This window comes from Leucopleurus acutus (assembly GCF_964270905.1).
Source record: "Leucopleurus acutus genome assembly, chromosome: 5".
Classification (NCBI taxonomy): domain Eukaryota; kingdom Metazoa; phylum Chordata; class Mammalia; order Artiodactyla; family Delphinidae; genus Leucopleurus; species Leucopleurus acutus.
Window position 1 is genome coordinate 73,598,331 of NC_139147.1, and position 24,482 is coordinate 73,622,812.

General features: G+C 47.2%; 1 protein-coding gene and 1 pseudogene across 2 annotated transcripts in view; both read left to right on the plus strand.

Annotated features, from left to right (window-relative positions):
- Positions 1–24,482, plus strand: part of XXYLT1 (xyloside xylosyltransferase 1) — a gene marked incomplete at its 5' end in the record, with an annotated part of 190,369 nt that overhangs the window by 98,705 nt on the left and 67,182 nt on the right. The window contains one exon of the mRNA XM_082839794.1: positions 16,679–16,811. Within this exon, the coding sequence (XP_082695920.1) occupies positions 16,679–16,811 (133 nt within the window). The remainder of the gene's footprint in view (positions 1–16,678; positions 16,812–24,482) is intronic.
- LOC309962018 (NADH dehydrogenase [ubiquinone] flavoprotein 2, mitochondrial-like) lies at positions 13,769–14,553 on the plus strand (annotated as a pseudogene). Its single transcript has one exon. The product of its transcript is annotated as an NADH dehydrogenase [ubiquinone] flavoprotein 2, mitochondrial-like (transcript).

Genomic DNA, 24,482 nt, shown 5'->3' on the forward strand with positions numbered 1-24,482 from the left:
CACACACATAAATATATAATACATTAGTGTATATTTGACATACTGATAACATTATAATTACAATATTAGATGTTTTAATATATTTATTTTTGTCATTACAAAAATACATACATATATATGGTAGGATATTTAGAATAGCATAAAGAAGAAATTTAAAATAATCTGTAATTCCACTATGGGGTGAGGGAATGTGGTAGCTGGTCCCCAAAGACAACCTCCTAAGGAGCCACGCCTCCCAGCGTTCACACCTGTGTGCAGCCCCCTCTCCTGGAATTTGGGTGGGCTCTGTAGCTTGTTTTTGGTGGATAAGACCCAGCGGAAGTGATGCAGCCTGACTTCTAAGCTCTGTGCAGTTTCAGCCTGGGTCTCTTGGAACACTTGGTCTTGGCAAGCTCCCTTTTGGAATCCAGCTGCCCTGCTGGGAGAAGCCAAGACCCCAGGGGTAGCCCACATGAAAGTGCTCTGGTTGACAGCCCCAGCTGTGCTCTTTGCCAACAGCCAGCATCAACCGCAAGCAAAATGTGTGATGTGGCCGTCCAGCCTGGCTGAGTCTTTGGAAGACTGTAGCCTCGGCCACCATCTCCCGGTGTCCATATGGGAGACCCCAGCTGAGGACAGCCCAGCTGAGCCTAGCTGACCCACAGAACTGTAGGGGATAATCGTACACTGTTTTAAACCACTAAGTTTTGGGGTGGTTTGTTACGCAGCTACAGGTAACTGGCACAGGGTGTGGGATAGTTTCAAAGTAAACACGTTTAAAGGGAGTATGATGTGGCCAAATAGCTCAGACTCTAGGGCTAGAAAGGCCTGATGTGCGTTCCTGCTCTGTCACTCTCTAGCTGTGTGACCTTAGGCAAGTTATTTCCGTTTGTTAAATGGAAATTGGGGGATTTAAAAGTATTCCAGCGTCAGGCACCCAGTAGGTACTAAGTAAGTGTTAGTTTCCATATGGTCATGTTGAATAGTCATGGAGAATGGGTATAGGGAAACATTGGAAACAGCAGTGGCAGCAGCAGAGAATATATAATGAAAATGCTACTATATTTGGATATTTTGCGGCTATGAACAATGTCATTCATTTCTGAACCTCCTCCACACTTAACATAGTACTGGGCACACAGTAGGGACTATGGCTTGCTTGGCTTGGCATGGCTAAGGTCAACACAGTGAGGAGTATCTTCTGTGCCTAATATATCTGTGCTATTCTGAGGACAAGCAGCTGGGCTATGAGTGAGGGGAAAAGGCCACCTCTATTCAGAGTCACAAGGATGCAGGGCTGGGAGGGGTTGGGAGAGCATCTGCTCCAGTGCCCTTGTCTTTACAGTCTGGGAAAACTGATGTTCAGAGAAGTGGCTCGTCCAAGGCCAGACACAGTGGCAGAGTCAGGCCTGTGAGCCAGGGCTGTAACCTAGCACCCTGCCTACTCACACTTGCCCAGAGTTCCTAAGTCCACATTTCATTAAATAAGGCAGAGCACATTTCATTACTTGTTTTAAAAAAACAGGGGATCAAAACTAACGTCACCAATAATGGGATAAATTGACATGTTGTGCCTCCTGATAAGATGGAGTGAGAAGAACCCAGCGTCACTTCTGTGCTGTTCCTGACAAAGATGCATAACCTGAATCGAATCAGAAGGAAACGTTGGCAAACCCAAATTTAGGGAGATTTTACTAAATCATTGGCCTGTGCTCCTCAAATTGTCCCAGGTCCCAGAAGACAAGAAAAGACTAAGGAACTATTTCATATTGAAGATACATGACAACCATATGCCATCCTGGACCATAAATTTTCTTTTTGTTTTTGGACAATTGACAAATTTTGAATGGGGCTGTAGATTAAGTGGTAGTGATGTATTAATGTTAATTTCCTGGGTTTGATGGTTGTGCTGTTATGATGAGAGTGTCCTTGTTTGGTAGGAAGTACCTACTAAAATATTTAGAGGTTAAATTTTTTTTTCTTTGCTTTCATCGGCAATGATGTCAATTTGGCATTATATTTTATGTCTTTAATTTAAAAATTAAAACAAATAATTTGATTTAATTAAAAACCAGAAACTAAATTAATTAAATGAAATTAAAATTAAAACAAGTGAATGAATCAATCAGTGCATAAGTACAATTTGGTAGAATCTTTTCAATTGTTGCGTCTGTGATGGGAACAATTTATAAAAAGGATTTCGAATGAAAATTGGAATCTGGACTCCCAGCCTAGGGGCCAGTCTTTTGACTACTCCACATTCTTGGGTAATTCTTCTTAGATTCATAGTAGGAGGGGCTCCTCTTAACCTTGGTAAACAAGGATGAAAGCAATGAAACATAGACTGTATTCTGGATGGGAGAAAACTATAAAATGGGGACAATAAACCCTACTTGTAAGGATTAAATTAGGTAAAATATATAAAAATGAGCTAGCCCAGTACCTTGTTCCCAGGCATATGGGAACCTCATCATTTTATAGATGATGATAGATAGTTCATTTTATTTCTTACTGAAGTATGTATGGTTGATTTACGGTTTTATATTAGTTTCTGGTGTATAGCAAAGTGATTGAGTTATATATATGTGTGTGTGTATATATGTGTGTGTGTATTCTTTTTCATATTCTTTTCCGTTATGGTTTATTGCAGGATATTAAATATAGTTCCCTGTGGCTATACAGTAGGTCCTTGTTGGTTATCTATTTTATATACAGTAGTGTGTATCTGTTAATCCCAAACATCTAATTTATCTCTCCCTCCCTCCCCCCTTACCCTTTGGTAAGGTGTGTTTTCTATGTCTGTGAGTCTCTTTCTGTTTTGGAAATAAGTTCATTTGTATCATATTTTACATTCCACATATAAGTGATGTCATATAATATTTGTCTTTCTCTTTCTGATTTACTTCACTTAGTATGATAATCTCTAGGTCCATCCATGTTGCTGCAAATGGCATTATTTCATTCTTTTTTATGGCCGAGTAGTGTTCCATTGTATATATGTACCACATCTTCTTTATCCATTCATCTGTTGATGGACATTTAGGTTGCTTCCATGTCTTGGCTACTGTAAATAGTGCTGCAGTGAACATAGGGGTGCATGTGTCTTTTCGAATTAGAGTTTTCTCCAGATGTATGCTCAGGAGCGGGATTGCTGGATCATATGGCGACTATTTTAGTTTTTTAAGGCACCTCCGTACTGTTCTCCATAGTGGCTGCACAAATTTATATTCCCACCAACAGTGTAGAAGTGTAAATTTTTCCTTTGCTTTTCTCCCTCTGCAGCATTTGTTATTTGTAGACTTTTTTTTTTTTTTGCGGTAACCGGGCCTCTCACTGTTGTGGCCTCTCGCGTTGTGGAACACAGGCTCCGGACGCGCAGGCTCAGGGGCCATGGCTCACGGGCCCAGCTGCTCCGCGGCATGTGGGATCCTCCTGAACTGGGGCATGAACCCGTGTCCCCTGCATCAGCAGGCGGACTCTCAACTACTGCGCCACCAGGGAAGCCCATTTGTAGACTTTTTGACGATGGGCATTCTGACAGGTGTGAGGTGGTACCTCACTGTAGTTTTGATTTGCATTTCTCTGATAATTAGTAATGTTCAGCATCGTTTCATGTACCTTTTGGCCATCTGTATGTCTTCTTTGGAGAAATGTCTATTTAGGTCTTCTGCCCATTTTTTTTTTTTTTTTAATTGGGTTGTGTGGTTTTTTTGTTATTGAGTTGTATGAGCTGTTTGCATATTTTGGAAATTAAACCCTTGTCGGTAGCATCATTTGCAAATATTTTCTCTCAGTCTGTAGTTTGTCTATTCATTTTGCTATGGTTTCCATCTTTCTTTTTGTAATGTAGCATAAAAGTCAAAATAATGTAACATTTTCTCAGGAGGCAGGAAAACTGGAGAGCAATTTGTCCATAGCCAAGTCAGTTTGCAAACCGTCACAGGTTTTCCTCCTGAAAAGACTAAAACCTTTTAATGATTTAGAAAGAAAAACAGATTTTTTTCTCCTGCTTCAAAAGGTAAGGGGATGGGTAGATCTTCACCTGTCTCAGAGAGGTATTTCTGGGTTCATAAAGTAGAGAAACTGGTTTTTCTCCTTGCAAGTTGCCATAATGTGGCTTTCTGGGCACAAGGAATGATGGGGGCCTCTCTTTCCTCAACTCCTCCATGATGCCAGGGAGAAGTCAGGCGTGTGCCCGAGGGCAGGCTTTCTCCCCTTGGGGAAGTGTTGGCTGTTCTCTGCCTGATCCACTTTCCCTCCTGGTGTAAGCATCTCGGTGGTGCCCATCCCTCTCTTGCAGGTCCTCCCACTGTATCAGCTAGAGAGGATGCTGAAGGAGACCCACAGCCTTGAGTCTGAGGGTGGTGGTGAGCTGTAAGCCCCGTTGGAGAAGGATGAGTCTGCTGGGTGAAAGGGACTCAGGCAGTTCAGCCCCAGGAAAGAGGGACGGATCCATTGTTCACAGCAGGAAGAACTGCTGCCCAAATCAGAAGCCTTTGTTTTTTGTGAAGTGAAAGAAGTGGCCAGGGTGCTGGGACCTTGAAAGCAAAACTGCCTGTGCTTGCTTAGGTGTTGTTGTCAGAGACCTGAAGGTCTCTGCTCTAGCGCACAGCCACGCAGCGTGCAGGAATGTGATTTCAGTGTCAGAATGGAACAAGGCGCCGGCCACACAAGAGGTTCACCACCGGAAACAGTGTTAGGAGATGCCAACGATCCTTGCGGGGCAGGGCCCAGGTGAGGCATCCTTCTCACAGAACTCCACGGGCATTACAGAGTTTTGGGGTGTGCTCCAGCTTGCGGGGGTCTGGGTTGGCGCTGGCTTGGCTCACCTTACTAGTGACCATGCCCAGATTTGAAGGCACACGTTGGGGCACAGGGCAAGGAGCCAGGCAGGGAGGGAAGTGAGAGGCAGGCGATGAAGGACAGGCATCCTTCACGATGGCATCCAGGACTGGCAGGCGCAGATCTCAGTAGGTAGGTAGGTAGGTAGGCGATGGTAGGCCATCACGGAACAGGTGAGGACTGAGCAACGGTCTGGAAGGTGAGCAGACAGGAGTCCAGGCAGGAACACGCTAGTGGCTCCACTGCAGCCACAGGGACTTTGTGAACAAGGAAAAAGAGTCTGGACATGGGTCAGATGATGTGGACTTAGTTCCTGTGTTGCCATTATTGACCATGTGACCTTAGCGAAACCTAATCTCCTTGAGCCTCTACTTCTTCATCTCCAGAGTGGGTGGAATGAATACTTGCTTGCTGTAGAACTGCTAGTTGCTGCTCTATTCTCTCCTGTTTCATTTTTAACTGAATCCCATTTATTTGGGAGCAGCATTATGCCCAGTAAAAGAATATATTCCACAGCTTCCCTTGCAGCTAGGTGTGGCCATGTGACTAAATTTTGTCGGGTGTGATATAAGAAGAATTGTTAAGGACTTCCAGGAAGGTTGCTAAAAGGTCTGCCTTATGGCAGGGGGCAAAGAAGAAGGAGGGCCTTTCCTCCTTCCTCCTTTCTGTTGCCTGGAATGCAGCCAGGTTGGCTGGAGTATCAGTAGCCATCTTGAACCATGAGGTGACCTTGAGGATGGAAACCAGACCTAGGATAGCAGAATGAAAAGGTAGGAGGAGCCTGGACCCTTGATAACTTCACAAAGCAGACATCCCATCCCTGGATGGCTTAGCTATGATCTTATGTGTGTTTAAACCATTGTTACTTTAGGTCTTCTGCTATGTGCAGTTGGACCCAACCCACAGAGATGCACCTGCCCCCTAGGGTTGTTGTAAAGATTAAATGAGCCAAAGCATGGGAAAGAGTTTTGTGATCTGGGAATGCACTTTGAACATCGCTATGTGCTGTAAAATATAAGGAATCAGTCCTGTTATTGTCATTGTCATCTGAGTGAACCGAAGGGGGCGGGGGGTGCTGGCCAGGCCCAGGGACAGGAGCGTGTGTCCGGCCAGAGCTTGGGGATGAGGAACTGCGAGGCAATGGGACAAAACCTTTGTTAGTTTCCCTAATTCTGAATGGAATCTGTGGGTCTGGGGTAGGTTCAAATGCCAGTGCAGAGGAAGAGAGTGGCTGGAAGATGGAAAGAGAGAGGGCAGATGGGATTAGAAGCAAGAGCCACACACTTCCAGTAAAAACCTCAGAATGAGGAATTTGCAGAGTCCTGCTTTGGCCGTTTGGGCAGACCCATGGTAACTGCTGTATCGCTATTTCCAGAAAATACCTATTAATTCTGCCCAGAGAGGACTGCTTTCTACAGCTGCCATCCCTAGGGGTCCGTGAAAAAAGCCGTGAAAAGAGCAGAGACCAGGCATAGACTCAGTGTTGGTGAACAAAGTCGCAGTGTGGTCCTGCCCCCAACAGGAAGGAGAGTTTACACGAGAGACAAGAAATAAAGTCTATAGCAGACATCAGAGAGCTGTAAGCTGTGGAGAGGCCAGCAGGGACCATGGACATCCATACCATAGAAATGAAAGAAAGTGGGATATTCTGCTCTTCTGCTTTTCAAATCTAAAATTCAATTTCCCCTGCATATTGAACTTCATAAAGAAGTACATGAGCTGTAATTTCATGTTGGCAGTATAAGTGGGAGGAAAATTGAGGCTGGGTGTTTTATGTGTTGTCTTCTTATATATGTTCCTGAAGTTTTTCAGCCAAGTTCAAAATAAATTCTGTCCTATCCTAAAGGATATGATTTATACCAAGTCGCAGAAGGTGCTAAGGATGAGGGAGGAGACTCCCGTTGCACTGTTGCTGAAGCGAAAACCGTGTCTTTTCATAATACCTTGTTTTGTCCACAAAACAGGAGCTGATAGTTGTAAAAAATGTTACGGCTGAGCCATAGCTAACACTCCACGCTTAATTTTGAGAGGGTTGAGTAGGGCTAGAAGAAAGAATTTGCTTTGTAGTTAATACATAAAACTGACTCTGGTCATTAATTTCAACCTCTTGGCCCCAAAGCCTTTCACCAGAGCTGCTAACAGGTTGTGTTAATCACTCTTGTGAACTCAGTTTCCTTTCCCTTCCCCTCCTCCCCCGGGGGGGCCCGGCTGCTGATGTGGAAAGCATAGATTAGCCTGGGGGACTTCTGGCTGCGCTGAGCCTGCAGACCCGAGCACTGCTGTATCCTGGCCATCCAGGGACCTGCAAGGCAGGGAAGCGCGGGGCTTCCGAGCAAGTATGGGGCTTCAGAACTTCCTTTCGACTTAATTTTGTGGCATGAAGCCTCTTTTTCCCGAAACTTCTCCATTGGCCCTTGTTCAATGAAAGGGTACCCCAATAGTCTTCAAGTTCCTTGGGGGCGGGGGCCTTGAGGGAAGTGGCTGTGGGAAACCCAGTCTCTGCCTGAGATGCTCTGCATCTGTCTGGTATTTTTGCTCTTGGTGTGGCAGCATTTCTTGTTTTTAAAGATAACGGAATTTGAAAAGGGACTTCAGAGATGTCTGAAGGGTTTTCTCAGAAACCTGTATGAGGCAAATCTGTGCGTGCTCTCAACTCTGACGCTTCCTTGCCAGGTTGTCCTAGGTGAGTCGCCAAAACTCTCTGAGCCTCAACTTCCTCATTTGAAGATGGGGGGTCCTGATACCCCCCCAGCAGAGCAGAGTGGAGGTTCGTGCGCTGGGTCAGTAGCTGTAAAGCCCCAGCAATGGGCCTGGCACAGACACACTCTCTCTGCTCCGAGGGAAGGAGCGTTTCTGAGCAGGCTGGAGGAGCCCCTTGGACGCTTGGCATGTTCCACTGTGTTCCTTCGTGCCAGCTATTCCCACAGTTAGCCAGCTGTCCTGCAGCTGGGCCTTGCACGGGGAAGGGAATGGAGAAGCGCAGCTGGGAGGCGACCCAAGTTCCCTGTTGGATGTGAGAACCGCCCCGGCGCATTCCACCCTCGGACCCCCTCGGGGACACAGCTTGGGTCTGTGCAGTGGAATGGCGGGCCCTCCGTCACACCCAGCCTGAAGCCCTCTAGCAGGAAATGCTGGGCTGGTGTGGCTGGTGTGGCACGTCGGGACTGTCTCCTCCCCGGTCAGGAGCCTCTTACCCTTAGAGGAAGTCTCCACCCCTTTCAGGTGCCCTTTGGGTCCTACAGGCCAGAGGTGCCGCTGAGCAGCAATTAACAAGCTCCAGATGATGATAAAGCAGGTGGCAAATTGCTGCGATCTTGCCAAGCGGACAATGAGAAAGTGAGCTCCCTTTCTAAGCAGCTGCTTCCAGGTCCTCAGCCTCGTGATGCCCCGCATTGCTTGGAGCTGTCATCATTCCCCTTCCTCCCCAAGCCCCCTCCGGGTTAGTGGAAAGCTTGGGCTGATGTTCAGAGGTGAGGGCCTTCTAATGTTTTATAAATATTTATCTCTGGGAAGCTCTGATGCTCTTTCAAAACACAAAGGGAGAGAAGGTGCTTGCATGGTTCATCTGCCTCTGGAGAAGGCCCGTCTGCTGCCCAGGATGGGGGGCTCAGGGCTCACCTAAGTGAGTCTTACCTTCTCATCATTTCCTGACCTATTATGTTTTGTGTTGTTTTGTGTGTGTTAAGATGTGTCTGTGGTTTCTGGGGATAGGAGAAGGGAGGGGAGAGGAAAGGAGGTTTTTTTAAATCCTTTTGTTTGTTTGGGGGTATCCTTAATTACTCACTCCGGATTGTAATTCCATCCATGGTCAGATGGCATGCCTTGTGGCTGGTTTAATTGGAGGCTGATGATGAGCTGTCTCAAGCCTCTTTCCATCGGGGAATGTTGACTTGGGAACCTCCCAGCTGGTTTTAAGGCCGTGGACATTACCTTCTGCAGTGCACTTGTGCAGAGGCATCAACCCTACAGCCCAGCCAGGCTGGTGCTCAGGGCCTCAGACGCAGCAGCGGGGGTGGGCTTTCTGAACCCCAAGAGCAATCACCCGGGCAGTTGGAACCTCCTCAGTGCCATCCAGGGTCAGGGGCGGTGATGATGGTAATGGGGATTTGAAGGTCTGGAAAGCGCATTTTGAGCCGGCACTTGGGATCTTGTCTTTCCTTTTCCAACTTGTTCGAACCGAGTGGCACCATGTTGTCAGCCTGAAACTGGAGCATGAGAGGACGAGGCGAGCTGACCTCCTCTTGTGAAGACGGCGCCACATGTTTTACTTTATCCCCTGGAGTTGAAGCTCAAGAGGAAGTATGTCTTAGACCAGAAAGCCCACCTAGGTCCTGAGCATCTTTTCCCAGTTTGAGTTGACATACTTCAGTGGATCCTATCTTGTGATCACACATTCACCAGTCCTGTGTGAACCCTGAACCACCTTCTATACCTTGTAGGCAGCAATTCTTGCATTTCCTGAAATAGCCCAGGTCAGCTTTTCTGAGCTCTTGCCAAGCTATTGTCCTCCGTGGAAACCAGCGTTTAAAGCTCCGGTTGCTGAGCCATGAGGTGGGAATGCCGGAAGCTCTTCCAGGTTCCGTCGTTTACCAAGAGGCCTGGGCAACCAGCATCAGGGAGTTGAACTCACCTGAGGAGGTTGACCAGCCACAAGTGTGTTCCTCAAATACCAGGTGCACACACAGGTCTCTTCCTAACACGTGAGCCAAGCTTCCTTCTACCTGAGAACGTGACCTAGGCACACACTGATACTTCAGTTCTTGCTTTTGTGATTTAAACACGTCTGTGAGAAGATTTTAAGCCTGAGGGGCTGGTCGGAATGCCCCTCACCCAACTGATTGAATGTAGCAGCAGACACATTCCTGGGAATGCACAGGTCTGCCTAGAACAGAGGATGGTGGGCACGGGGAGGACATTGCTTGGTTGCTGGTCGCTGTGGCTCTCGCACGGGGCGCTTAGCTCGAGTCCCCATGGGTGGCTCTGAGATGCTAAGTCAGGTTCCTGCCTCCCTTTGAATTTAGCACAGCTCAAGGTGTGTTCTTAGAGGAATGTAAAGATTTGTTTGTTTTTTTAACATCTCTGCCTGAGGTTAATGTGAGAATACAGAGAGCCATTTTCCCGTTTCCAAAAGTTGACTACAAACTGTGTGGGTCATGGAAGTCTTTCTTTTCTTTGGCTACTATTTATTAATCTGCACGTTTACATTTTCATGGGTAATTTGCGGATCCTCCATGAGCTAGTTGTGTTGGGTGCCTGGCAAGTCTTGTGCACAACCCTTTGGGCCATTACACAATATCTTCTGCTCCCTAGGGGTTCATGGTCCATGCTGGGAGTGGGTGGTGGCAGGGGGGCTAGTTAACATGAGACCATTGGCTAGGGAGTCAGAAGACCTGAGTTCTGGGATCAGCTTGGCCACTTAGCTGGACTGTGTAATACCTGGCAAGTCCTTCTGCTTCTTTGGTCCTCGGTTTCCCCATCTGTAAATGGGTATATTGGCCTCAGTTATTATCAGGTTCCCTTTTCAAATGCATTATCCTAGATTATTCTGTCCACTACCTTTTCTGCTTTCTTCTCATGGGATTGTGACATGGTGGACATTCAACCAGCCTGAGATGCGAGACATTTTTTTGCGTTTTGTAGACTCCTCCTCCTCCTTTTGCTCAAACATTCTCCCCAGTGCTTTATAGATTTCATCTCCTCTTTTCTTTGGGAGCAGTTATCTCATTCATTTATTCCTTACATTTCAGTGGTCTTACTCGCTGTCATTACAGCTGTCCTCCAACCAGCATCTTCTCTGGGCCATCCCTGTGGCTGCTACTTCCACATAGCAACCTTGTTTCATCCTCAAAACAGTCTTTCAGCATTAGGTATAAAACGCGCCGGATGTAGTTCCCACAGAAATGACTGTATCAAGGACCAGAGGAACAGGGCCCTTTAAAAAATCTCATCCTAATGAATTCCAGCCTTCCTGGTAAGCTTCTTCCTCTTTTCAGCAGCGACATTTACAACTTGGCATCTTATTTCACAATTACATAAAAGGATAACCGTCTGGACAGATGCCTGCGTGTTAGTGCAGGCTGTGCTGGGAGCTGTCGGCCTCCCTGAACAGAAGGGAGTGTCCTCCTGCCTCAGCCTGAAAGTTGACAACTGGGTCAGTCCTTTCACATTGGTGTGAAGGGGTCACTTCATGCTGGAGCTGCTGCCTCTTTCCTTCCTAATCAGTTAACCTTGTGTGGCGAAGGCTCTCTCTCGAAAGAAGTCTTCCCAAGCTTAAGCAAATCCTTCCTGAAAGGTGCTTTACCAAGGAGGAGTTATAAAAAATATTAAAGCATCTCAAAGTCCTGTGTCTTAGGGCTGCACGTCACCTTCCCAGGTTCACTCCCAGCCAGTCCCTAAAGGTCTGGGAAAGTGCTCAGATTGACTGAGGGGCATATTAAGACAAGGCCAGGCTCTGCCCAAATGCATTAACTGGTTCTCCTCAGGGGAATCTGATGTCCTTGAGCTCGGCCCTCTGCCCAGGTCCTGTCCAGGCAGGCCAGGGAAGGAGGTATTCGGGTTGCTTCAGGCAGATTAAGTAGGATTTAGATGATCTTGAAAGACCAGAGAGTACACATAGCACATGGTAAGCCTTCAAGGAAGAATGATGACTGACAGACCGCATGGCCCCTCGATCAGGAATTTCTCTAATTATAGTGAAATTACCGCCTTTATATAGAGGGCTTCCTCATAATTCTCATCTGACCAGGCTGTCGCTCTGCTTTTTGTCTATCAAGGTCTTTGGCACTTCTCCGTGCTCCCAGGCCTCCTGTGTGGGTAGCGGTGGAGCTAAAACTTACCTCCCAGGAGCTCCTCTCCCGTCACAAGCAGAATCAGGGTCTACTGGGAAGAGCATGCTGGGCTTTCAAGTCAAGCAGACCTGGGTTCAGATCCCAGCTCCGAGACTTGTTGGTTGTGGGACCTTGAGCTATTGTTTTTAACCTTTCTAAGCCTCTGGTTCTTCATTTAAACATGGGAATAGCTCCACTTAACATGTCAGGTGGTTATGAGAAATAAAACTGTTGCCTGTATAATAATACCAGACACTTATAAACCACTCAGAGAAAGGGTGCTTCTCATGTGGCACTCGCTGGTATTATTGGAAGTACTCCCAGGGCCGTGAGGATGAGAGTTCCCTTTCTTTCATAGCCCTGACGGTGCCACAGAACTACCACCATACTTCCTTGAGGCCTCCCATCTCCAGGTCAAACACCCTTTTGTCCTCTCACCATCCCCACCCCCGGCGATGATGTGATTTCTCTGTTTGGGATGATGGTGCCATTCTGTCCCTGTCTCATGAGGGCTCTGCTCTACCGTGTGTGAGAGCTGCCTGAAACCCTGGATTTGGGAGCTCGGGACGCAGGAGATGGACTGAAAGAGAGAAATGGCTGGAGGGGTGTGTGCGGTGGGGCCTCCCCGTCATGACTTCTTGATGGCTGCAACTCATGCCTGGACATTCTCTCCTGGGACACAGTGGCCTTCCCTAAGGTCACCATCAGGTTCCTTACCTCTGTTCTCCAGGGCCACCTCTGCCCCGAGACTCCACCTTGTGGCCTGTTTCTCTTCTCCTTCCCGGTTTAGGGTAGCGTCTAGGAGGCAGCCACGTCAGCACATGGGCTTGCTGACCTCCAGGCTCCTGGCTCATCACCCTTCCTAGTTTCTAGGTAGTTGTGATTATTGTCTTTAGTGCAGGAGGGGAAGTGGCAGTTTTGCTCACATTTACGTGTGGGGTGGGCAGTGCGAAGGCAGGCAGGCAGGCCGCCGGGTCCGAACTGGCCTGGGGCCCATTCTCATCTACCCCCTTCCCACAGGGGCCCAAGAAGCAGCCTGCTCCCCTCTGGCCTGGGCAGCTGGATTCTCACCTACTGGCACTTTTTTTTTTCCAGAAAACTCATATGGGATATCAATTACTGATTTGTTTCTGCATCACAAAGGAAAGTAGAACAGAGGCAAATGAATCAGTTTTCTTGTGATTTCTTCATAAACTAATCTAGAGAATGACTGTTGAATTCCACAAACGTTCCTGAGTATTTACTGAATGCCAAGCCCCGCACTATGAGTAGATGGAGGCCAAGATGCCGAAGATGGGGTCCCTGTCTTCAGGGGGCTTCCACGGGCAGTGGGTCCTGACAGCGCCGTGCTCTGCAGCTGGGCCGCCGTGAAAGGGTGGTGGAGAGTTGAGGGGGGAGCCCGGCATTCTGGGTAGGTGGTGCTGTTACCTCACTGCTCCTCGCCTGCCCAAGTCCCCTTCTTCCGTTCAGTCTTCCTCACCTGCCTCAGGCTCTAGTGAGTGTTCCCTACTCTCCAGACCCTGGGTTCCTGTGGTGCCTACAGCCTGGATGATGTTTCCCACCTGTTACCTCGTCTTCTCGGCATCACAACCTCATGAGGCACACTGTATCATCTGCACTAACAAATGAAAAAACTAAGGTTTAGAGAAGTGAAATAATTTCCCCAGGGTCACAGAATTAATCAGCAGCAGAACTGGAATCTGCTCCCTGTGGTCTGATTCCCAGGCCAGGCCTTCTCTTAGTACTGCTCTTTCTCCTTCATCACTTAACCCTCTTCCATGTCACATCAGCACTAGGTCCCCCCTTACCGTTTTCAGTCACCTGAGTGTCCCTCCCTGAGGGCAGGGCCCAGTCAGCTTGGTGTGTGGTCCCCTGCTGCCACCACTGGCCCAGGAGCTCAGACAGTCCTGTTGGATGAAGGATGGAGAACGATCTCAGTGCCTCTCTCCTCCCTTCTCGCCCCTGAGTCATCTGGGGGCAATGGAAGCAAACAGTTCTTAAGAGCCAGGTGATTGTGAGAGTCGGTCTGTCTAATTATAGCTCAGTTAGTCTTTCAGACAGTGGATTAAAAACATAACAGTAGGCCTGGCGCGGCCCGAAGGCCCACAGTTTGGCCTGCCATGTTCCTCTCCGTGGTGCTCTGGGCCCGCGCGGCTGGCTTCGCTGCCCAGTGGGGAAGACATATAAGGAATTTGCATAAGACAGCTGTGCAGAATGGAGCCGGAGAGAACTCCAGCTCTCTGGAGCTCTTATTTGTGCAGAGAGATACTCCTGAGAATAACCCAGATGCTCCATTTGATTTCACACCGGAAAACTATAAGAGGATAGAGGCAATTGTAAAAAACTACCCAGAAGGGCATAAGGCAGCAGCTGTGCTTCCAGTCCTGGATTTAGCCCAAAGACAGACTGGATGGCTGCCCATCTCTGCTATGAACAAGGTTGCAGAAGTTTTACAAGTACCTCCAATGAGAGTGTATGAAGTAGCAACTTTTTATACAGTGTATAACCGAAAGCCCGTTGGAAAACATGTTCAAGTCTGCACTACTACGCCTTGCGTGCTTCCCTTGCGGGCCTCGTAACTCCGACAGCATACTGGAGGTTGGAGGTCATTCAGAAAAAGCTTGGTATAAAGGTTGGAGAGACTACACCAGACAAACTTTTCACTCTTATAGAAGTGGAATGTTCAGGGGCCTGTGTAAACACACCAGTGGTTCAAATAAATGACAGCTACTTTGAGGATCTGACACCTAAGGATATTGAAAAAATTATTGATGAACTCAAGGCTGGCAGAATCCCAAAACCTGGGCCAAGGAGTGGACGTTTCTCATGTGAGCCAGCCAGAGGTCTTACCTCTTTGACTGAACCACCTAAAGGACCTGGCTTTGGTGTGCAAGCACGCCTTTAATTTATATTCAACTGTAAATATGTCACTGGAGAAATAAAATACGAATCTCCTATCTACATAGACTTTTTATATTATTTGTTCATTTCCGTCTGTGTACACCTTGCTCGTAACCTAGCAACTTGCAGCTGTAAGTGCCACGTCAGAACTTCAGAGCACCATTTTAGTCGTCTGCTGTCTTTGGCTAACTATGAACACATTATTCCATAAGCTAGTTAACAGTTATTTCAATATTACCCATTTTCAACTGCCCCTTCACTTTTTTTTTTTTTTTTTTTTTTGGCGATACGCGGGCCCCTCACTGTTGCGGCCTCTCCCGTTGCGGAGCACAGGCTCCGGACGCGCAGGCTCAGCGGCCATGGCTCATGGGCCCAGCCGCTCCGCGGCACATGGGATCTTCCCGGACCGGCGCACGAACCCGTGTCCCCTGCATCGGCAGGTGGACTCTCAACCACTGCGCCACCAGGGAAGCCCGCCCCTTCACTTTTATCAGTAATATTAGGTTATTGTGAAGTAAAAATTCTGTCAAATTTCAAATACATTTTGCTCTCCCATCTTTAGTCATAGCCAAGTCTTAAGTTAATATGATATTTCTATAAACCTTATTTGTCAGTATTCTCTTTAAACGTTTTTATATTTACGGCACACAATTGTTACTGTAATTTCAACTGGTAAATGACACATCAAGCAGACTGTAGGTGTGACGAGGACAGGGTAGTTGTCTCTAGAAGTACTGTTTATCGTTTTTAAAGAAGGAAGGTACAAAACAAAACCTGACCCTGCAAGTATACAAAAACTAATTGGGGGAGGAAACGAAGTGGAACTTGAGTTGGAAAGTTCAGTGGATATGGGAAATATACTCCTCAGCTGAATGCATATTACAACTTAGAAGATGTACAATGTCCAATTCAAGAAACTAGATACGAGTTTTACAAGCTGGAATAAAAAATGAACAGCCAGCTTTAATTCAGGGATAGATCTAAACTAATCCAGTTGTTCCAGGATTTCTCAGAGTCACTGTTTGGCCTTGATCTTATGACAGACTAGTAACTATGATGCTTATGAATATGATTATTTTTAAGCCTGTCTTTAAAAACTAGTTTTTGAGAAATTGAGTAATTTGTACTGAGGTGGATGGACCTAGAGTCTGTCATACAGAGTGAGCTAAGTCAGAAAGAGAAAAACAAATACCGTATGCTAACACATATATATGGAATCTAAAAAAAAAAAGGTTCTTATGATCCTAGGGGCAGGACAGGAATAAAGACACAGACGTAGGGAATGGACTTGAAGACATGGGGAGGGGGAAGGGTAAGCTGGGACGAAGTGAGGGAGTGGCATGGACTTATATATACTACCAAACGTAAAATAGATAGCTAGTGGGAAGCAGCCGCATAGCACAGGGAGATCGCTCCCTGCTTTGTGACCGCCTAGAGGGGTGGGATAGGGAGGGTGGGAGGGAGACGCAAGAGGGGAGGGGATATGGGGACATATGTATATGCGTAACTGATTCACTTTGTTATAAAGCAGAAACTAACACAACACTGTAAAGCAATTATACTCCAATAAAGATGTTAAAAAAAAAAAAAACCCAAAAAACAGTATCTGAGGTCTTTTAGCTGTTTTTCTCTGGGTCAGCATCCTAACTCCACACATACCTAGGTTTGCAGAAATGTATAGGAATAAGAACCTGAAGCAATAATGGCTTCTGTGGGTCACTTACTACCTGTACCCCAAAGAGAAACACCTGTATGCTTTGAGTTTTCAGTAGGGTGTCCGTGTACTGTGTCATCTAAATCAGATACTTCTGAGAGTGAAATGGTGCCCTGTTGACAATTACCCCAGGGCAGTGGCCTAAACTGGAGGATCTGGTTGCCTAGTTTTACAGAAACTGTATGTCTGCAATTGGAAGGAAATCTCCAGGGCCGCTGTTTTTTATGAAGGCTTCTAGTGAGTGGGGGCTTGCTGGTAGCTGAAGGGCCTTTGTTTCAGGCAGTGTCTTTGCATTATTCAGTGACAGCAAGAATAATCCAGTACCCTTTTCTGCACCTTCCACTTCATTTTCTGTCAGTGGCTGAGCCTCCCAGGATGTGTGTCTGTCTCATTATTGTATTGTTCTTTCCTCCAGAGATCCTGCGGATAATTCAGCTGGACCTAGACCTAAAGTACAAGACCAACATCCGGGAATTGTTTGAGGAGTTCGATAACTTCCTGCCCGGCGCCGTCATTGGCATAGCAAGGGAGATGCAGCCAGTATACAGGTATGTGGCAGCAGCTGGTGGGGGGCCTCCAGGACCCCTCCTCACTCCCCCTCCACCCTCGGCAGATGGGGACTGATCCGTCTGCAGTCTTTCTGTGCTGAATATCTCAGGGACACGTTTGTACTTATTGCTTATATTTAGTAGTGTGGGCAGGTGGGTCTGCACCGAATCCATAGATGTTACTGCATTCATTTGGCGGAGTTTGTGACATTTTTTCTTGTGGAAAGCCCAGCCATTTGGATTGTTGGTTCTGGCTCAGCTCAGAATTTTAAAATCTTGGGCTTTGTCTTACAGAGAAGGTATCAAGATACAGCTTTAAATTGCCAGTCTGGTGATGAACTAGGTTTTCTTGGCCTCGAGTCACCGTGACCCCTCCTCTGTATAAGTGGAGTGGGTTTATCAGTGTCTTTCAGGGAGGGAGAGGCAGCATAATTTTGGAACACAGATTGGCATCTGCTAGTGAAACGCGCGTTCTGGTGCTGCAGTGTTTCCCTGTCAGGTGTGCAGCATAAAGAAACTCCAGCACCTGAGGACCAGGAGACACATTAAAGAGTGTTCGTCGCGGCATTATTTGTAGTAGCCCAAACTGAAAACAACCTAAATGCTCATAGACAGCAGAATGGATAACTATAACATATTCATCTAACTGAGTATTATATAAAGATAAAACGAGCAGAGGGGGAGCTAGCTATGTGCATTGATAGGCAAAATGGAAATGTAATCTTTAGGGATATATACGCAAGTGGTGAACATCATAAGGAAAACCAAGGAAACGATGGTTCCCAAAGCCAGCATGACCGTTGCCTCTGGAGGGAGCGGAGGACTGGTGGGGACACAGACACGGGTGGGGATTGCCGCTGGAGGGCTGCATTTCTTCTGTGCCGCACTTGAGGGAGTGTGTCTGTGTTTGCATATACTCCTTTGTACGTAATATATGTCTTACAATTTAAAAAAATTTAAAAAGGAAAGGAAAAGCAGAAACACATGTAGGTTTTTGTTAAAAACTAGGCCCACGGCCTGGGATTTCACTGCCCCCTGGGCTGGCCCACCCTTCGTTCTCAGTGCACACCCTCCTGCTGGCTCCCTGTGGGCATTCTCAGAGCTAGGCCCAGTCTTTGGAGAGCTGCAGGGCACCGGCAACTGGTGACTCAAGGACATGCATTTCCTCTAAGACGAAGGAGAGTGACAGCCTCGAGTGACAGCCTCGGCTTGGTTGTAGTTATTTGCAAGACCCAGATCACACAACAGGAAATTCCTGCAAGGCCTCTGAATGAGTCGATAACTCCTGGGCCTGGTGGGCTGTTCTCCCTTACGTAATCCTCTTGCAGGTTGCCCCAGAGTGACAGAGTGGAGCCCTTTACTCTGCTGTGTGTGGGGAAGGGGGAGGTTTGGGCAAACATCTGCCCTTGTACTCATAGCAGCCTCCCTGCCTCATTCCCTCACCTTCATACAAGGTGTATCTTATGTCTGGGGGTCTTGATTTAACAGAGAGAGGAGGGACTTCCTTGGCAGTCCAGTGGTTAAGACTCCACGCTTCCACTGCAAGGGGACACGGGTTAGGTCCCTGGTCAGGGAACGAAGATCCTGGGAGGAGATGGACGAAGCACTCAGAGTCTGATATGCTATGTGCTGGTGCCTGCCCAGCCACCATGCTTGGGCTCCTCCGTCTGGGAATGGGAGCAGGTGGGCTCCGAGACCTCCCTCTTTCAGCCCTGGCATTTGTGATCCCAGCCCTTCCAACCCTCACCATTTCCGCACAGTCTTTCCTTGGCCTGAGGTTGCTTGTCAGCTGGTGAGATCCTCACTGCTCCGTAGGGCCAGTGCCCCAGGGATCCTTAAACCAGGCTTGCTATTAAGTGCAGTTAGGGCCCTGAGGCCTCCAAGCCTCCGTTTGGAATCTTCTCATGTAATATATATGGAAACCTGATCACACTTATTTAAATGGTGTTGGCCAGAATTCATGTTTTCTGTACCTTGAGGATTTTAAAAACAGTGAAACTTAAATCAATTTAATTGGCTTTTTTCAAGAGAAATCTTGGAAAGATTTTAGATCCAAAATGAAGTTGAGTTTTTCTCACCTTCAGAATCTTTAATTATCATTCTCTACGATGAGACAGAAGAGACCCCTGCGTCAGGGCAGCTGGTAGAGTCCAAAAGATGCCTTGTTTGTAGGGCTTGCGCCCTCAGAATCAGCAGAAATTAAAAGTCCGTCCATGTTCTACCCCCCCCCCCCCCCCCCCCCCCCGCTTCCACCCCCCTCCAGCTGAAGTGTTTCTAAACACCTCTGATAATTAAGTCTGCAAATGACTGCCCTGAGCTAATCTGCGCCCCGGGGTTCTGGATAATTGCCTTTGGGTATTTGTTTCAGGCTGAGAATGGTGCTGGCTGGGGTGGAAACAGAGTGTGGTTTTTTGCCATCTTCCACAGAAAACTGGAGGCTCCAGTGGCCCAAAAGATCAAGTGTTAGTTGTCTGCCACTTTGGAGTCTGTGCCTGTGTGTTTGTAGGGAGGGGTGGGAGAAGCAAGAGGAGGGGTGAAGGCAGGGGAGTAAACAGGGCCTGAGCAAGGGTAGGCAGAGCGGAGCCCTTGTGAACAGGCTCAGCCCCATCTCCATGGACTTGGCCATCGTAGCTGGTGGGGAATCCCCGCGGCTGTCTGCCCACCTGTGTGGGCACCACCCTCCCCCAGGAACTGGCAGTGGGGCCTGACTGCCACATGGTCTCCCTGAGTGTGGACTGTGAGATGGGCAGGATTTTATCATAAACAGAAGCTGCTAGCATCTGTGAAAAGAAAGGAAAATTTAGAAACCAAACAGCACAAAAGCAAAACAACTGATGAACAGAGCACATTCTGATCTGGAAACTCACTAAGCAGAAATAAATCTAGACCGTCTCAGCTGTGTTCTTTTTATAGTCACTTGTCCGACAGTTACTGTACTTCAAAAAAGGCACATATTAAGTCATTTTTATGGCTGTTTCCCTTCGATTGTGTGCCACAGATGTTAGAGGCTTGGGGGGCTGGAGGAGAAAGTATTTCCCACTGTCCTTTTGACAGATAGCTTTTTAAAAAACAATTTCCCCCCCCAGAACATAACCCCAAATCAACTGTGTTTTCGGGAAAATGATGGCTCGTGGGATGCTAGCATAGGAATAGAGGAGCCTTTTCCTCTTGGGTCCCTGTAAGATTTTGTTGACTCAAATATCTCATGACCTTCCTCATCTGAAAACTGGGGAGCAGTGGTCATCTTGGGTGGAACATTGTCCTTCTTGTCTTGATCTTTCTCTGCCTCTTTGTCAGGGAACTATGGTTAGCTGGGCAATATGGTTAGTTGGGATTAGTGGCCCCAAGGAGAGAAGGGTCTAGTGCTTTCTCTGTAAATAGAATGATCTCTGTAAGTAGACGGCTGTATTTTGCAAATATGTGTTAGTCCAGGATGCCGTTTAGAATTTACTTCCTTATGAATGTATTGGAAAAGTAAAGAAAACTGTTGGATCTGCTCTGTGTACAACCTATAAAAATTATAAGGGTGTATCAGCAGGCAAAGCAGCCATATGTAGAAGAAATAGCGCTCAGATTATACTCAGAAGCCGTGGATTATAGTCCTGTCTTTCACGAATTACCCATGTGACACTTTGCAAGTCAGCTGATTCTCTGAACTTCTGTGTTTTCATCTGTAAGTGGGGATAAGTATGGCTAATACACAGAATTACTGGAACACTCAAATGAAATAATGCACATGCAAGTTTCTGGTGTAGAAGAGACTCTCAGTAAAGGCGTTGTCTCCCTCCTTCCTTAATCATCGCAACTGCATCTGTGTTTTCCTTTCCTGCTGATGTGTTTTTCTGTATACCTCCTCTTCTACCCCACTCCCAACCATATAGGATTGCCAGTTAAAATGCAGGATACCCAGTTAAATCAAATTTCAGATAAACAACGAATACTTGTTTTAGGTAAGTATATCCCAAATATTGTATAGGGTTATACTTACACAAGTATTTGTTGTTTATCTGAAATTTAAATTTAACTGGGTATCCTGTTGGGTTCCCTTCCTCCCTTCTCTCCCTCTCTCCCTTCCCTTTCTTCCCTTCTTTCTTGGCTAAATCTGGCAGTTCTACCCCTGCCAAAGTGTTAAACCCTCCCTTTTCAGCAGAGGACTGTGAGCTGGCTTTTTTATAAGATCCTTGAGTGAGCAGGAACAAAGGGTATGGAACTGGAGCTTATGAGGGAAACGGGTGGGAGGGTGGGAGGCTGGGAGGGAGGAAGGCTGGGAGGCTGGGAGGGAGGGAGGGAGGGAGGCTGGGAGGGTGGGAGGCTGGGAAGGTGGGAGGGTGGGAGGCTGGGAAGGAGGGAGGCTGGGAGGGTGGGAGGCTCGGAGGGAGGGAGGCTGGGAGGCTGGGAGGGAGGCTGGGAGGGTGGGAGGCTGGGAGGCAGCCCTTAAAGTCTCCGTGAGGCACCAGGCCTGAGGTCCACCACCCACCCCCTGCAGGGGGCCCAGACTGTGGCTTGGGTCGTCAGGGGAGGCCCCTGGGGCTAGGAAGCCTGGCAGTGGCTTAGCCAGGTCACAGGGCCCCTGCTGAGCCTGGAATGAGTGAGTGTGTGAATGTGTGTGTGTGTCTGTCTGTCTGTGTGTTGAGGAGCTGGGGTCACAGCCATTGGTCATGGTCACTCTGTCTTGAAGCTGCCGCCTGAGGAGCTGCTGAATGGCAGCTTTGTTGGTGGGGGCCGTGGGCTTCCGGTTCATTCTCTCTTGGCTCCACAGGCTGGCTGTGTGCTGGTTTGAGCCCAAACCCACCATGAGGTGGAAGCAGCAGGCTAATCCTGTCAGCTGCTGATAACCCCACCAGGCAGGAATTTGCTTTGTGGTAAATATTTGAATAGTGTCCACTCTTTTACCTTTTTAGGTCATGTGCTTTTTATTGATAGCATTTGTGCCAGCCTAACCTCTTTCCAGATGCTTGGAATGAAAATGTCCAGCGTATTTGCAGGCTGCTGTATCCCACTCCTGGGACTGGAGAAGGGCTCTCCGGGACATTGGGAAGGAGGTGAGGACTAGCACAGAAGTAGGAGGGGAGGAAGTGGACTGATACCACCTCTGCCACTCAAGGCTGTGTGACCTTGGGGAAGTTTCTTGATCTCTCTGAGCTTCAGTTTCTTTAGCTGAGACCTGGAGATTATAGCACTGTACAGTACTGTATATGGTGGAGTTGACTGGAGGCTAAATTAAACAGTGTGCCTGGTGCAGAGTAGCACTTCCTACTGGTGGTAGCAATTTTATCCAGTCCCACTCAGCCACTTGGTTCTGTGACCTTAGGGAAATCATTTAACCTCTGAGGTTCAGCTTCCTCATGGTATGTGAAACTGGAGCAACTGATAATTTAGCATAATTAGTGCTGATACTTTGGCTTCTCAGCATCTGAACCCCCTTCCCATGTTTGAGGAATGTCCTGCCATAGAAGCCTGCCTCCCTTTATGGAAGACAAACAGGCTGGAGACTCTCTTTCCTGGACTCCTTGCAGCTAGGGTGTTGTCGCTGTGTTCCCCTTCTTCACTCCCTCCCCTGAGGAAAGCACCCTCAGCAATTTAGCATCTATGCAGGCTTGTTTTATACTTTTACTATATACCCTAAGCAATATAAGGTACTTGCAGAACAGAAACTGACAGTATTACAAGGAGAAAACAATGAGTCCACAATGACGGAGTGACATGTTAACATGCCTCTATCAGAAACCAAGAGCTCAGAGAGGCGGAAGGTAGGCATACAGAAGATCGCAGCAGAGGAGGAAGGAAAAGGGGGGGCGGGGGACGTGAGGAGGACAGACTGTGCCTGAGGCAGGCAACGGTCCCCTGTTTCACACCGTGAGCCTGGCTGGGGGCCTGCGGTATTTCAGTGCCCTCCAGAGCATGACCTTCCGGTCACTACCTGCTTCTGGACTCCAGCCCTTGGCTCTAGTGGTTTCTGGTTCATGGAGATGTTCATATCATTTTTCACCCCTATTATTTCCCTTCCCCTGCTACATTCCTTGAATTTAAAAAATTATTATATAAGAGTAATACATTTTCATTAAAAATTCAAACAGTATGCGAGGATTATTATTTTTCCAGAAATTTTCTACAGATTTATCAGTTGTGTGTGTGTGTGTGTGTGTGTGTGTGTGTGTGCGTGGTGTGTATAAGTGGACTCATACTTTATATACCCTTGTGCATCTTTTTTTATTTGCTAAACAGTGTATCTTGGCCATCCTTATACCTAACTCAGTATTCCTTTATTAAACATTGCTAGTCTCCCAATATAATTTTTTTTTTTTTTTTACGTTTTATTTTGGAAAACTTCCAACATAGAGGTAGACAGAATCATGTATCTGTCTAGAGTCTAGTATTCTGGGTGCTTCAGTATTGTAATGTTCATGGAGCTTCAGTAATTATCAACTCTGAGCCAACCTTGTTTCATCTTTACCCCCATCCACTTTCCCTCTTCCCTCCTCCCCAGCCACCCCCATTATTTTGAAGCAAACCCAGACAGCATACCATTTCATCAGTAAATGTCATTTAAAATCCATTATTTTTTAAAAAAAACAATTCTGTGTGCTTGTTTCTGGGTTTGGAGCTGAGAGGTTGTGTGAACTCATGGTGTCATTTTGTCTTCAAGTTTCTCTGTCTGAAATCAGTTTGTATGAGGGAGGAAAACAGACAGACACGGCTCTAACATCTAGCCAAGCAGCATCTTCCATCACTCCCCAGATTGTCTTATGTCAGGATGTTAATGTAGCAGTAGTGTCTTGAAGATTCTATGGCCAATATAAATTCAGGTCCATTGCTCACTAGGCATGAAGCTCTGCTTGTAAGAGAACCTGTCCCCGCCGTCGTTCCAGGATAAGTAAGCATGGGGCTTGGAGGTGAAAGGTAGTAGATTTTCTCCTGACACCTGAGGATCAACTTCTTGCCTCTTTGTTCTCGTGTTTTTTAAAAAATTAACCAAGATTGAACCTGTCAGTTTCTATTAGAGTTAAATCTGAGTAAAGAGAAAAAAGCTTGCCAGCTTTTAAACTAGTGACTGATAAAGAAGCCCCGTATTCCTTCTTCCCTGGGATTTAGAAGACAGGGCTGACTGCTTTTGCGGAGCCCGTGTAACCTGCAGGCAGTGTTGTAGCCCCTCCAGGAATCACTAGCAAAAGGGGAGAGAAATACCTGCCCTGCGGTGGAGATAAAAATATCTATTAGAAGCTCATTATTTTTTAATGACCCCGCTGGGAAAATATATTTTAAAAGGAAAAAGCTGCATACAGAAAACCTGAGTGGAATTCTGTTACTGTTAATGTAATTATTTCCTCTCTGATGGCTGTGCCCGCCAGGGAAGCTGTGAACATCTGCTGTCATCTGAAGGCCATGGGAGTCAGGGAGGCTCCCAAAGGCTGAATGCTCAGGCTGAGATGAGGCCCTGGTGGGGACCATGTGAGGGGCTTCCCTCCTCTGAAAACACTACTCATTTCAGCTCTTCTGTCATCCTGTGCATTATGAGTCCTCTGGCACTACTGAATCAATAAGTAAGATCCATGGCATGGTGCCTGACTGACACAGATGTCATTGGAAGAATGAGTGAGGGAATGAAGGAGCGGATGGGGTGAGGCCAGGTTGCATGCTAACTTGAGGGTGTGCAGACCGAGTGCCAGGCAC